This window comes from Cupressus sempervirens, chromosome 3, assembly GCF_028749045.1.
Source record: "Cupressus sempervirens isolate cs-2001-9-10 chromosome 3, ASM2874904v1, whole genome shotgun sequence".
In the NCBI taxonomy this organism is placed as follows: domain Eukaryota; kingdom Viridiplantae; phylum Streptophyta; class Pinopsida; order Cupressales; family Cupressaceae; genus Cupressus; species Cupressus sempervirens.
Window position 1 is genome coordinate 375,688,738 of NC_143120.1, and position 16,337 is coordinate 375,705,074.

At 34.8% G+C, this 16,337-nt stretch overlaps 1 protein-coding gene across 2 annotated transcripts in view; it reads left to right on the forward strand.

Annotated features, from left to right (window-relative positions):
- Nucleotides 1–16,337, forward strand: part of LOC149566559 (AAA-type ATPase family protein) — an 85,677-nt gene that overhangs the window by 55,407 nt on the left and 13,933 nt on the right. For both annotated transcript variants that reach the window (XM_089819864.1, XM_089819865.1), the window contains 2 exons: nt 2,783–3,485; nt 6,924–6,987. In XM_089819864.1, the coding sequence (XP_089675990.1) occupies nt 2,783–3,485; nt 6,924–6,987 (767 nt within the window). The remainder of the gene's footprint in view (nt 1–2,782; nt 3,486–6,923; nt 6,988–16,337) is intronic.

Consider the following 16,337-nt stretch of genomic DNA (forward strand, 5'->3'; position numbering starts at 1 on the left):
GAATAACCAATGCTTCTATTTCACATGAGACCTTGAGTAACCGATTTTCACTAGTCAATTGATGTTGGCATGAAGTCTCAACGGCTATATAGAATATTTTAAAATTGAGCAAAGTAGGGGATGTAACAGACCACCTCCTGCTGATATTTCTGCACAAAGCAAGATATTTCTCAGCCAATACCCACATTATACATTTTAAAATTCACATGGCTCAACTAATATTCAGTCAATACACCATATGCAAAGCTCCTTTTGTGATTTTAATTTTTATCAAAACTGAAATGGGCAAAAGGCTTATTAGTTATCCCCACTTTATTTATCGAGAACAACCCAGCACACTGTGTTTTATTTCTAAAATTAGGCATAGACTACTCTGTCAAAAACAGCTGAAGCTAAGCTTTCAAATGCACAGCATCTTCTTGGTCATCACAAAGTAACATATTTGTCACCCTACTGTTTGTGGGAAACGAATGTTCTGTTCAGCCATATTTATCTGATCTTGTTGCAATACTTGTTGCTTTTCAGATATCCTTTGAAATAATTTTTGTCATCAATAATTTGTCTGTTAAGGCACTCATGGATTCCTTGCACATTATTGAATGCCAACATTTCTTCTGCTTTGTTCTTTGACTTGAAGTAGAAGTACAAGAAACAATTTAACAAAATACGGTATATCCATTCACTTTAAGGCTGACTGTGTTGTCACGACAATTTCTTTGTTGTGCGATTCTCAGCAAACACCCGGCAATGAGAATGCCCTGCAATGCCAAAAATGTCACTTTTAGATTGGAAAAAAATATTAAAAAACTAATAAAAACATTGAAACTCAACAAACGACCAAATTCGACCAACATTCAGCTAAACTCTTCTGGACTCATGTGACTGATTTCACATTCACTCAAAAGTGGGTGAAAGTTGACCAGGGTCCTGCTGTTGGACTTTACAGTGAATGTGACGGAAAAAAGTTAAAAATGAATTTAGATCAAATCTGAACTGACTATGAATGTGTCTCAAACTGACTTCCAACTTTAGGCTTTGCAAGGCGATTGTGGTAACTTAGATTCATACTAATGTTAATGCAAATTTATTGCTTTTTGATTGTTTCCTTGGGTTCATATCATCCAAAACTCCGCCATCCTTATGGTAGACCAGATTTTTGTAGAAGAAACTTTACATGTTAAACTTAAAGACATCATTCTAGATATAACTCATTTTTGTAGAAGAAACTTTGGATCTTAAACTTAAAGACATCACTCTAGATATAACTCGTATGGCTTTGGATGTCACTTTATAGACTTGACTCTTGTCCTCTATGGATTGTTTGATGGCCACGAGAGCTAAGAATAAGTTATTTATTCTTTGAAGCAAGATTTATTTGGATGAAATCTTGATTTCAAGGGAAAGAGTTCAAAAAGCCCACATATCATGGATGAAAGGGCACTACCACACAAGTAGTCTTGTGCAATGGCAAGGTAATGATTAATAATTCCTAAGATGATTGTGTTCTTGGCCTACTGAATAACAATGCACATAGATTCTTTAGGCTTTGGTATGTTCCATATCTTTTTTGGATTGTATTGGTGCTATTGCTACCTTCTAGGTTGTTCTCTCCTTATCTTTTAGTGTTTAACTAAGACCCATTAGAGAAATGAACATACGCTTCTTTGATTGATATCATTCATCATTGGGTCTTGCCTTTTAGATAGGAATCATGATGATATGATAGTATGCACATATTTGATGGTGCAACTTGCTTCATTTTTTATTAGCTCTAAGGTAAGGTTTCATTGCTATCTTCTAAGGGCCATTCTAATAGGTATTCAAAAGTAAGCTGCTCCCTCCTTTATTATGTCAAGAGGTGTAAATTAAAACCACATATGGGGGTAGGTGGTGCATTGTCCCTTATATCAACTAGTTGTTCAAGGCTGTCAGTTCTGCTTTACAACTTAGGGACAAGGTTATCCTAAACTAAGCATTCATTTGTTGCTACAAGTTGCTTTTAATTGCCAACCAGTATTGAAAACTTGAGATGGATGTGATACTATGTATAAAATAAGAGGTTCTTGGGTTCTGCTACAGTAGTATAACAAGAGAGCATTATAAAAGCAACAATTGACATGTCATGACAGAATGATAGTAGGTTTCCTCTGAATCCTTTAAAGGATAAGATTCTTTAAATGTAACATGCTGTAACAAAGCCATATGCTTAGTCGAGGAAGACAAGACTTGACTTGTATTGCAGAAAATTGGTAACCAAGTTCAATCATGTTGTGATATTTTTAAGACTTAGATTGTATTGTATGATGATTAAATAGTTCAGGTGATTGAGATGTTTCCATTGCCAAGAATTATTTACTGAAAATTATTGCTTCTTGCAATATTTGGCATTAACCCAGTTTTTTCTTTGAATGTGTATATATGCATCTACTAAAAGTAAAACCATACAAAATAATCACTCAACATAATCTGCTTGTGACTAGAGAAAACAATTTTCATGTGTTCTTCATGTGCTTATATTCATAGGATTTAATATGCATCCACCAAAAAGATGCCAAATATCAGTTGCAGTGTACTCGTGACTTGTAAGTTCGTCTTTTTCGGGTATATTTTGTGTGTTCATTGATTCAGTATGTAATATTTTTTTGTACATTATTATTAATCTGGAATTTCATGCATTAGATGCTTTTGTGATATAACCCATTGAATCTGTCAAAATAATTGGCACTCTATTATTGCTACTTTGGTCTGTAAGTAATAAAATGAAGGTTTGACTTATGTACAGCTCCGGCTGCAAGGCTGGTCTTCAACCATCAGGAGCACAAAGCAGTGGCAGAGAAATCAAGGTCATCTATTGTACAGGCATTTCAGTTAGCTCTTGGCTGCCCAGTTGAAGTCCAAATTGACTATGCATCTACTCAAGAAAGGAAAGCTGATTTACAGGTCAAAATTAGTTTTCCGGAGGGCCAATCAAATCCTTCATATGCTGTACAAACCCACGGTTTGAATTCTTCTACTCACAAATTACAGCTTGGTATCCCTGAAGCTCAAAACAATTTAAGAAGTGAAATTGGTAATGACACGATTACAGATGGGAGGGAAAATATCCAATCTCAGACCCTTGAGGCTTCTAAAAGTGAAATTGTCGAAATTGAAGGAGATGTTTTATCTCATCAAGGCCATGTGTGTAGCCAACATATAGGAAAACGAGTAGATGAAAAACGAATGGAAAGTGCATGGTTACAAGAAGCACAGTCTTCTCCCCATTTATCTACCTTTGGTCCTTATCGACCAGAGAAGCATAAGAATGTAAGAGAACGTCCCAGGACACAAAACCCAACCAAAAGTAAAGTCTCACTTGGTTATGTTATTCAACATGCAGAGGGAAGTGTTGATGGTTTCAATCAAGATCAGCACCAAGATTACACTGGTAGATGGCCAAAAGAGAGAGGGATTTCTATTGCTGAGAAGCTTGAACAAGAAAACTTGTAAGCATGGCATTTAATTTCCAGTTCTGTAATTTGTATTTAGTGATTTTTCGGTATGATTGCTTACTGGCCATCATCATAGATGTGAAGTATTTTTCTGTTCAAGTTGATTGTAGTGTTTGTAACTTTATTTAGTAACACAGAGATAATGATATTGCATAAGACGATGTTGATGCTCTTGATTAAGAGCAATATGATGATTTGTAATGATTTTGGCAGTTTCAAGTTAGGCATCTATATAGACATATCGCAATCTCTTTTGATGTGATTTTTTACTCATATTATTGTGTTTAGCTGATTTTGGCCACTATTATGGTTTAACACTAAGCTCTGAGTTGAACATAATCCCAAGCCATGGTTCCTTTCACCCTAATTCTATACTAGCACATACTTTCTCAATGGCTTGATTTTCTCTTTTGAGAAGTAAATATGGTTATTATCAACAAAAAAAATTCTTTATCTTAGAATCTCGATTTTTGTTCATTCCCGTCAGAGGTCCCATCATTTAGAGTTCATGCATCACAGAGAAATATGTAAAGATCTGGTGATAACTATTTTCTTGCATTTGATATACATATCTCCCTCAGAATGTAACTATCCTTTTTGCTAATACCCTTTTTACTATTGAGGTTCCTTTTCCTTCAGAAATCTGAATTTCTGACAGATTCATTCATTTCTTTCATACCCCTTTCCACATTCATATTTGATGACCTTCTTCACTCATTTTTCTCCTATTGTCTGTTCAATCCTCGTCTCATCTTCATTGTTCTCCTCGTTTGTGGAGACCATTTCAATCCTTTGCTCACATAGTTCCAAGTTGACACCTCCTAACTGAGGAACTGCTATCACTTGTTTGTGTTCTATTTCAAAAGATGGAAGTGATCTTTGCTTTAATTTTTCAATATTCCCAAATTCAAGTGGAAGTGGTAAATGGTAAATTTTTGTTTGGGAAGTATCTAATGTATCAGAATATTACTACTGATATAATGAAGTTTTTGCTTTCACTTCTATGTAATAAGCTATGAGTTGTAATAGTCTTGACTCTTTAATGAAGTTGTTGTAACACCAGTCCTTTGTAACTGCCATCTATTTTTATATTGTAATTATTTTCTATATTAGAATGTGTTGAATAATATAGTGTGGGACAATTTCAATAAGATATATGTCAGTTTCTCTTAATCTTGTTTCTTCAGTTTTTACCAACATTGGCATCAGAGTTAACTTGATATCAATAAAGAAGTTGGGAAGAGAATGTTGCAAGGGTGGAAAGTCAACAAAATAATGAAACATTTTATTAGTATGCAAATAATCGAGTGCGAAACATCATTCGTTATAGCCACAATCTGCAAGAGCACGGGGAAGAATTTGTCATTCTTTCAAAGTCCAATCACAGGTTAGGGTTTTTCAAAACACAAGACAACAAAAGCAAGGTCCTATGATTTAATCTTGCATTTTGCAAAGTTGGAAAGAGTAGTGATAGGAAGAAAAACCAACAATAATTTAATTTCCAATTCCAAGCAGGAGTTTCTGTGATTATCAGCATGGATTTTCTATATGTTTTGTCGTCATGAAAATTGTAGAGGTCTTTAGTCATAGATAGGCACAAGATGACATTTGCAGTATTTCAAAGGTGTGGAAATCATCATTGTTGATAGTCGCAAGCATTTGAAGAATGATGTAGATTTTCAAGAAATCATGTTTTGTAGGTTTTAACAAGAAGGTACTATTAGGCTAGGTTATGTGGTATATCAAAATCACAAGTCGACTTTTTCACTATGTTACTTGATGACACATAATTGATAAAAATAGGGCCATCCTTGTCTGGGAACATTTGGGGGATGCATTGAAAATGTCCTTAGCTATCTCCAACATCAAATTTTTCTGGGACGTTTCTGATATGTTTCCAAACCAGAAATGTCTGGGGACGACTAGCCATACCCGAGATGTGTAGGGGATTCCTTGAAACATCTTATTAGTTTGCAAATTATCAAGTGCAAAACATCATTATTTATAGACACAATCTGCAAGAGCATGGAGAAGAACTGTCTTCCGTTCAAAGTCCAATCACGAGTTAGGGTTTGTCAAACCACAAGACAACAAAAACAAGGCCCTATGATCTAATCTTGCATTTTCCAAAGTTGCAAAGAGTAAGATAGAAAGAAAAACCAAAAATAAATTAATTTCCAATTACAAGCAGGAGTTTCTGTAATCATCAGCATGCATTTTCTATATGTTTTGTAGTCACAAAAATTGTAGAGGCCTTTAGTCATAGATATGCATGACATTTGCAGTATTTCAAAGGTGTGGAAATTGTCATTGTTCATAATTGCAAGCATTTGAAGAATGATGGAGATTTCAAAAAATCAAGTCTTGCAGGTTTTAACAAGAAGATACTGTTAGGCTAGGGTATGTGTTATATCAAAATCACAAGTTGAGTTTTTCACTATGTTACCCTGTGATGCATAGTTGACAAAAATAGGGCTGTCCTGGAGTTGGAAAATTCGGGCGATGTATTGAAAATATCGTTGGCCATCTTCAATATTGAATTTTTTTGGGATGTTTCTGATATGTTTCCAACCCAGAAATGTCTGGGGACGACTAGCCATACCCAAGACGTGTAGGGGATGCCTTGATGTCCCCTGACCTTCCTGGGGATGGCTAGTCATCTGTGAGGACAAATAGGTGAATGTTGGTTTAAAAAAGTCAAAAAAAGTAATAGGCCCCCCCACCCCTTTTTAAAAGGACCTTAACCTAAAAACATTAACAAAAGATTCAAAACCAAAACCAAAATCTCATTTGTGACCATATCCAAACTTTGAACAGCTGAAGTAAGAAGGGAACTGCTGAAGGAAAATCTAGTGAAATGGGGAAATGGATGAGTATTTTATGCTTTTACCTTTATCAAACATCTGCCTCATTGAATAAAATAATATCAGAGCAATGTGAATTGTACATGTATTCATCCTTAATTTCTATGAATTACTTTTGAGTCCATTCAATTTCTAGATACATGAACTTCTTTGACCCCTTTCTAGTTTCACCCCATGTTAGTCCTGACGAATTGTCTGCATTTATTTAATAATGGAATGTTTTGTCTGTACATATAAAAAAGAGAGTCTAGTTAAATTCCAGTTAAGAGAATACTTCAATTTTATAGACACTCAAATACAACATTACAGCCTGTGTTGTTTTTTACACAGAGTACACAATATGAACTTAATTACAGTCCATTTAAGTGAACATCATGTGAAAACAATGTTTAAAAAGGTTTCTTCGAATTATCCTCTTTTCTGCTTTTATTTGATTACCTAAATTAACAATAATTACAGCAACAATGAGTATGATTTTTCAACTTGTCATGTTTGTGATTTGTTTGTCTAAGGTGGAAAATTTAATGCTTTTGAAAGCTTCTGACTTGGGATCTTTGTTTGTTAACAGAAGGCTTGAGTCAAGGTCAGGAGGTCTTCTTTGTTGGAAGAGAGCTAGAGTTAATCGTAAGAAGGTATTTAGTAGATTTTCCATTCTGTTACAATGATGAATGATCTCAATAGTTGTATTAGGTTTGAAATCTTGCAGCTGTTGCATGTAGTACTTTTGCTCTACTTGCCTTATGTCCCCGTAAATCTTTCATTTCAGAAGACCTTGTTAATGATGTGCCCTAGCATACACTCCTCACACACACATGCAACAATATCATGTGTACACCATAACTTCAATTTTCCTTTCAGTTTTCCTTCAAATGTAATCTAGCAGAGCCAGATCTAGTGGAAATGCCAACGTGCATACTTAAAATGTTCAATTGCCTTCCAGACTATGCAGAAAAATGGTCAATATATGTTTCCTTTGTATAGGAAAATATGCAGTAAAGGTAGAGTTATTGGTCTCTAGTTAGAACATATCATGATCAATGTTTTCTCATGCTACTGGATTTATTTCTCCTTGATTGGTCAACTGGGACCTGGATGACTATTCATTGCCAGCTCACCAATAAGTTATTGTACTTGTAACTAATACAAGTTCTGTGTTGACATCATGTTAAACTAGTGTTTTCCTTAAGCAGTTGTGTCTTATCCTTGATTCTTCCTTCTAGGCAGCATCACATCCATTTTGGTGGGGTTCATATAATTCTTAGCAGTCACAATGTGGGAATAGGCTGTTAAATATTGTAGATTTATGATTATATGGCTGACTATAGTAGCGAACAGTTCCCTTGCCTTCAATATCCATCACCTTTATGGGAGGAGATTGCTGTTACATTCCTGGCTGGAGCAAATTAGTTTCCATCCCTTTTCCAAAAACATATATAATCAAGGAGAGGGTGACAATAAAAAAGAAAGAAAGAGTGAACTAACCATTGTAAGCAAATCATGAAATGTCAGCCACCTCAGCTGACTGTAGATGGAATTATGTAAGAGAAAGCTACAGTAGAAGAATACAGAGGTATTTTCCTTCGTCATTACATTTTATAATTATGCCTAAAATATCCATTACCTTTATGGGAGGAGACTGCTGTTACATTCCTGGCTGCAGCAGTTTAATGCTGGTCTCTTTCCAAACACGTATATAATTGAGGAGAGGTTGACAATGAAAGAGGAAGGAAGGAAAAAATTAAAATGGTGAGAGGGAATTAGAAAGAAAAAACTTCGTTAGAAGAATACAGATGTATTTTCCTTGGCTAGTTTATGAAAAAGCCTGATTTTATTTGTGTGAGGGAGATTTGAGATTAAGAGTGATCAATAATGATAGCTTTTGATCTATTTCAGCTTCCCTAAAGTATTCATGTGTTGCTATTGTATGTGGATGCTAGGATTGGCTGCCCCTATACTATGTCAAGCGATATCGAAGTGGGTATGCTTTCTAGAAATGTGCATTGAGGAAATTACATTTGTTGCATGAAGTGGTTTGTGTAAGACTTCTCTAATTGGAAGGTGTTGTAGAAGACTCTAGCAGTTTTTTGTCACATTAGACCATAGTTACGATCCAAAACACATATCAGAGCATTGGATGCCATGAATTGCCAAGCTTGCAACAAGTATTATCTGATTAGGTAGAGAAAGAGCCTAAGCTGACAAATCAAGAGTATCTGTCAGTTAGCAATACAGACTTTTCTTGTAGATACTTGAAATCCCAGAAATAAAGATTTTGAAAATCTGATGACCTATACCAGTTATTTAAGAATTCTTCCGACCATGCAACATTCGGAACAGTATGTCAAACATCTTGTAGGTTTGGCTTTGGCAACATTTCTACACTTGTATGTCTGAAGAAGAAATCAGGTACCACCACTGAATCAATCTTATGTATATATTACTTGCTGAGCTGTAAAGATTGATGTTTTGTAAGAATCGGTACCATTAAAATCAATACTACTGTTTAGCGAGATTCTAAGGATGGACTGAGATAAAGAAAGGTCAGTCTAAGAGGTCAACTTGATAGGGAAGATCAGACTTCAAAGGAAAGTATAAGGATTAAACTAATATAAATCCCAAAAGGGGACATTACATTAGGGCTTATGTAAACTGTCAATGTATTTTGAATCATTAATCTGATTTAAATGCATAGTGATTTATGTTAATCATTTTAAATTAGTAGCATCCTGGTAAAGGACATTACAGAGATTAAGTAAATTGCCATTTCCTAGCACAATCCAAACCTATTGGCATAACTGATTTAATTGATGAAGTTGCTGATGATTAGTACATGATTGATAAACATGATATTAGTTATACTATTTGTCATTGATGTCAAATCCTTGACATATTGTTTTGACTTGTTACCATATCTTTAGAAAAATGATTGCAGAAACATTGAGAAGGGCACACAATTATGTTGATAAGGATCTTATCAGGTAACAGTTGGAACAGACAATGATAGGTAGTTAATGGTTTGATGGTTTATTAGAAGATAGACAAGCATATAGTGAAGAGGATAAGCATAGAGAATAATCCAAGGTTAAGTAAAGAAGTGGAGAAAAGACATTTCAGAATAGATTGTAACTGGTAACTACTATCGGAAATACTAGGACTTACCGGAGAACTTGGAGCAGAACCTTATCGGAACAAAAGATGATTATCAGAAATAATGGAGGCTTATAGGGCGAGCAATGAGTAAATAGAGGAAAGGAGAAAATGGCACGACTCGAGCATAATCCAAGCAGCAGGGTGATGACACTAAAATCAAGGTAATAAGGACAAGTAGAATTGCTAAAGAAGTTTTGACAAGGTAAAAAACGACTTATGGAGATGATGGAATTTGCAAGAACAAATTTGATGATGAAGTTTTGATCATTGGATCTAGGTTTAGGATTTATGATTGTAATGTTACTACATAAAGGAAAAGAAAGGAGTTTAGTATCATGACGAAGAGGAAGAAAGATAGTAGCGAACAGTGAAGACTATCGACAGTAAAGAATTGTTGCGATTACATAAAAAGTACAGATTTGATCAGAGGATTGTAATGATGTTTTATTGTGTTATGGAACCGTAAAGTATCTGAATTAGCAACTAGTGCAAACTGCAGATCATTGTTAGTTGTTACTCTCTAACAATTGTGACAATAAAATCCCTAATCAGGCGACTTTAGTAGGTCTATTGTAAATCCTTTAATATGATGGCATTCTTAGAGTAGAGTTTCTAAATCCTCTAATCAGGTTACTCCTAACAGGGTAAATACTTTAGGTCTTAGGGAAATCACTTAACAGGATAACACCTAACAGTGTTTTTGTAACCCTTAACCGGGCAAGCTTCTAATAGAGCATAAGAGTACAACTATATGTGAGCACTGATCTAACACCGTGGTTTTCACCCTAATCAAGTTTCCATGAGATAAATACTTTTGTTTAATTTGTGTGAATGTTTCACTATGTTTTATGGATGCCTAATGCTTAGTTAACCAATAATGTTGTTATAGTTAAACTGTTAAAGAACTTTGATTTGTGATTTACTTTTAGAATTGGTGATTACTGATTTAACCCCACCTCACCCTCGAAATCTTCCTATATCTACAACTGGTATCAGAGCTTAGGTCTCTTATTTGGAAGCTTAACTACTTTGGTAAAAATCTCAAGATGTACAAGGACACACCTAAGTTTAACAAGTATAAGGATGAATTTGGTATGTGCGCAAGCAAGATGAAATTATATTTATCAGGAATTGCAGATAATGCAGCAGATTATCTTACTCGTGAATATGCTTAGCCCTCTGGCACTCTCTCTGAAGCATGAAGAAAGAAAAGATGATTCATGACTCAATGATGATAGAACTCACAAATGTACTACACAACTTTGAGTATGTTGACATCCAAGACCTTCCTTCAGCCAAGCAGCTGTGGGATTAGCTTGCAGAAGTCCATGGAGGAGATGAACATGTTCTACAAGCAAAAGTTGAAGGACTGAAAGGAAAATATGATGGCAGGAGAATGGAGGAGCATGAAACCATTGCACAGTATGGAGCAAGGATCAAGGAGATCATTGCAACAATCAAAAGAGCTGGTGGAAAAATCGAAGTAAGTGAAGTTGTAAGTAAAATGCTCAGAACTCTTCTAGCTAGGTCTGCTATTCAAGTCTCTACCATAAAAGAACTATGGACAATTGACAAAAGTAAGATTACAATTGACTCACTTATTAGTAGACTTACTACATTTGAACTAACTATGATAATAATCAACTTGTTAATGAAGTTGCATTCCAAGCTACAGCTAGAGTTAGCTCATCTAGGAAAGGAAAAACTATTGTTTGCGAATCTGATGATTATGAAGGATTAGCAGTAGAAGAACAGGATTTGGAGGAACTTGAAGCCTTAATTGCAAAATATTTTCGTAAAGGAAAATGAATATACAAAGGAAAGAGCCCTATTACATGCTGGAACTGTAGACAAATTGGTCACTTTGAACACAGATGTCCAAACAAGCCAAAGAAGGAACACAATGGAGAAAAGAAAGATAAGTATAAGAAGTATGAGGACTTTTTACATTGTCGAGGATGAGGAAAATGAATACAACTTAGGAGGTGATGACAATGATGGGGAAATAGTGTTTGTTGCTGTAAAAGAAAATCACTCTATTGACAATGCAGTAATTGGTGAAGAAAATGCACTGATCTCAAATATGAACTTTGACAATGATTGGGTCATCGACAATTGTTGTACACACCATAAGACTGGAGACAAGGACAAATCTTTGATTATGGAACGCTGTGATGGAAGTTCAGCTAGGTTTGCTAAGGGTTTTCCCTATGTAATCAAAGGAAAAGGTACGATTGATTTTAACTAATGATATTACTTGTGAAGATGTGCATGGGGTAGATGGATTGAAGTATAACTTGCTAAGTGTATCCTAGATGAATAACAAAGGTTTTAGATTTGAAAAGTGATGGTAAGCACAAGATATCTGGAAAGAATGGAAAATTGATGCTACCAGTGAACGAACCAAAGGTAATCTTTTCAAGCTAAATACTACGACTAGTTATTGCTTAGTTGTGAAGTTCGAAGATAGCTGGCTATGGCATAAGAGGCTATGCTAGGTCGACTTTGATAACTTGATAAATCCTGATAGCAATATCACAATTTGACTTACTGTGGAAATTATCTCCTGCTTATCAACTGATGAGCCGAAGGGGCTTTCTAATGAATGGTTCATAAGGCAGAACACTTGGTGAAGGTTTTGCAAATGGGGTTGCAAGCTTTGGGTTTAACTATGGAGGAAACTCTGTAGTTAAGCGCGCTCAGGCTGGAGTAGTACTGGGATGGGTGACCTCCTGGGAAGTCCCGGTGCTTCACCCCTATGAGCATCACCTAGATCCAATGAGTGCTAAGTGTTCCATTTATTCTCATGAGAGATGGATTCATATTGAATCACTACTCATGAAACATGGGTCAATGAGTTTGACTCAAAATCACACAGTTAAATCCTGATAGCAATATCACAACTTGATAAAGGTCAATAGAAATATAAAACTAGTATTATCAATTTTCCACAATCCATTCAATTTTACAATCAGTAGCTTCTGGATTAGATTGTGTGTATATTTTTATTATCAACATTTTGGGTCACACTCAGTGATCCATCATTAGGATGCATGAAAGTAAGAGATGCATAATAAGAAAGAAAAATGTTAGAGGAATACCGATATTGAACAAACCAAATAATACAATATGTAAAGAATGTCAATTTGGAAAAATGACCAGTTCAACTTTCAAAAGCAAGGAATACTCTATAGAAAATATTTTAGAACTGGTACATACAGATTTATGTAGACTCGTTGGACCTGAGAGGTATCATGGAGATATATACTTTATATTGTTTGTTGATGACTATTGAAGGATGATGCCAGTAATGTTTCTAAAAGTTAAATCAAATGCTTTGCATAAGTTCAAAATGTACAAAGCAAGAGTTGAGACTGAAACTGGAAGAACTCTGAAATTTCTTAGTTTAGACAAAGGTGGTGAATTTACTTTTAATGAATTCAACGAATATTGTGAAGAACATGGAATCAACAGGGCAGTTAACAACACCAAGAACGCCCCAATAGAATGGTATCGTAGAAAGGAGAAACAAATCTATAGTAGAATGCACCAAAACACTCTTAAGTAAAAAAGGAGTTGCACATAAATTTTGGAGAGAAGATGTTAGCATTGCAGTAGACACACTTAACCATGTACAACTCAAGAAAGGAATGAACAAGACACCTTATGAAATCTGGTATGGTCGAACACCTAATGTCAGTTACTTAAGAATTTTTGGAAGCAAATGTTATATCAAGAAGGATGATAGAAATGGAAAGTTTGATAGTAAATGTGACAAAGGAATATTCTTGGGATACTCTACCAAGAGAAAGACCTACAAATGTTTGAACAAGATAATAGAAAGTGCAAATGAAATGATTGATGAATGGAATGAAGATAAAAATGCGAATAGAGCAGAAAGCTACAGTGAACTGATCTACTTTGCACTTGAAAAGACACAACTAGAACATGCAGAAACATGCATGAATAATGCACAACCCATAACGACACAACTACCGGTAACAAAACAACAACTGATAACATCTCAACAAGGAGAAACTAGTGCAAGAAAAGAATGGATTCAGAATACAAAACTTGTGACACCAAGAAACATAAGGATATATCATAGTTTGTTAGATATAATTGGGACAGGAGTGATGGAGTATTAACAAGAAGTCAATTGAAAATTAAAGATACTACATGTTTGTTATCGTAGATGGAACCGAGAGTAGTTAAAGATGCATTAATGAATGAAGACTGGATGTAGGCAATGAAAGAAGAAATCGATTAGATTGAGAAGAATAACACATGGTCACTGGTATGCCGACCTAAAGACAAGAACGTTATAGTTACTAAGTGCATTTTCAGGAACAAACTTAATGAGAATGGTGAAGTAATAAGGAATAAAGCAAGAGAAGTTTGCAAAGGGTATGCTCAAGAAGGACTTGATTATAGAGAAAGTTTTGCACCTATGGCACTTGATTAGGAGTGAGAATTTTACTAGCCTACGCAGCGTATAAAGGATTCAAGGTTTTTTAAATGGATGTTAAGTCATTATTTCTAAATGGAGTATCGAAGAAGTTTATATTGAACAACCTCCTGAAAGATTTGAAGCTGAACAAGGCAAAGATTGAGTTTGCTGATTGCAGAAAGTATTATATGAATCAAAACAAGCACCGAGAGCATGTATAAAAGATTACTCTTATTGAATCAAGATAGGATTTGAAAGAACCATTGATAACAGTAATGTTTATCAAAAAGTTGAAAGTGAAAATAAAGTCTTAATTGCTGAAATTTTTGTTGATGATATAATATTTGGAGGAAATGATGAGCTTAGAAAATCATCTGCGTAAGAAATGAGGAAATAATTTGAAATGAGCATGAATGGTGAACTAAAGTTCCTTATTGGCTTACAATTCCAACAAATGAAGAAAGGGATTTATATCACTTAGTCAAAGTACATCAAGGAAATATTGAAAAAAATTTGAAATGAAAGACTCAAGATTGGAAAGCAAATCAATGATTGGAAAGCTACAATATGTTGTTCATAGTAGACCTGACATTGAACATGCAGTTAGGATTGCTGCTAGATTCTCATCTAATCCGAAAGACTTGTTTATGACTGCTAGTGTCATGGACAAGTAAAACACAAAATTGTATTTCACAATCTATTGCTGAAGTTGAATATGTAGCATGAGCCATTAATTGTTAGAAAGTGTTATGGATAAAGCAAATACTTGAAGGAATACATGAGAATGTTGAGGAACTTGTTGTGATACATTGTGACAGTCCAAGTGCAATTAATATATCAAAGAATTCGGTAATACACTCCAAGACAAAACATATATCTATCAAGTATCATGATTTTTCGAGAGAACAAGTACAGGATAAGGAAGCTAGATTGGAATACATACCTACAAAAGAACAAGTTGATATATTTACTAAACCGCTACCTAAGGAAAGCTTTGAATATCTAAGAGGTAGACAGGGGCTCCTACCCCTATTAGATATTAATTACGAAAAATATGCAGCATGCATCAACTCATAATACTTAAACAAAATATCTTAAACATGAATTCATGTATAGATGGACTATTCCATGTGGGAGCGGTCTAGATAAGAGAAGGAACAACACAAGGACAAAATAGTAAAGATTGGTCGCTGTTGAAGTTGTTGATGATTAGCACATGATTGATAAACATGATATCAGTTATACTATTTGTCATTGATGTAAAACTACTTGACATATTGTTTTGACTTGTTACCATATCTTTAGAAAAGGAATTGCAGAAATATTGAGAAAAGAACACAATTATGTCGATAAGGACCTTATCAGTTAACAATTGTAATAGGCGGTGATAGATAGTTAATGGTTTGATTGTTTATTTGAAGATAGACAAGCATATAGTAAAGAGGATAAGAATAGATAATAGTCTAGGGTTAAGTAAAGAAGTGTAGAAAAGAGTTTTGAGAATAGATTGTAACTGGTAACAACTAAGAGAACAACTATAAGAAAGACAAGGACTTATCAGAGATCTTGGAGTAGAATCTTATAGAACAAATGATGCCTATTGGAAACAATGGAAGCTTATAGGAAAGCAACGAGTAAAAATAGGACAAATATTAATTAGAACAGAGAAAACAAGACGATTCAAGCATAATTCAAGGAGCAGGTGATGACATTGAAATTGAGATAAAAAGGGCAACAAGAATTGCTCAAGAAGTTTCTACAAGGTCAAAAATGACTTATGAAGATGATGGAATTTGCAAGAACAAATTTGATGATGAAGTTTTGATAGTTGGATCGAGGTTTAGGGTTTATGATTGTAATAACATAAAGGAAAAGAAAGGAGTTTAGTATCGTGATGAAGAGGAAGGATGGTAGTGAACAGTGAAGACTATCAACAGTATAGAGGAATTGTTGTGGTCATAGAAAAGGTACAAATTTGATCAAAGGATTGTAATGATGTGTTATTGTGTTATGGAACTAAAATGGATTTGAATTAGCAAGCTATTGCAACCTACAGATCATTGTCTTTTATTGCTCAATAACAATTGTGATGGTAAAATCCCTAATCCCGTGATCCTAACAGGTCTATTGTAAATCCTTTAATAGGGTGGCATTCTTAGAGTAGAGTGTCTAAATCCTCTAATCAGGTTACTCCTAACAGGGTAAAGACTTTAATAGGTCTCAGGTCGCACCTAACAATATTTTTGTAACCTTTAATCGGGCAAGCTCTTAACAGAGCGTATTCTAGATGAGTACAACTATTTCTGAGCATCGATCTCACATCGTGGTTTTCACCCTAATCGGGTTTCCATGAGATAAGTTGTCGCAAGGAGGGAGATGAAT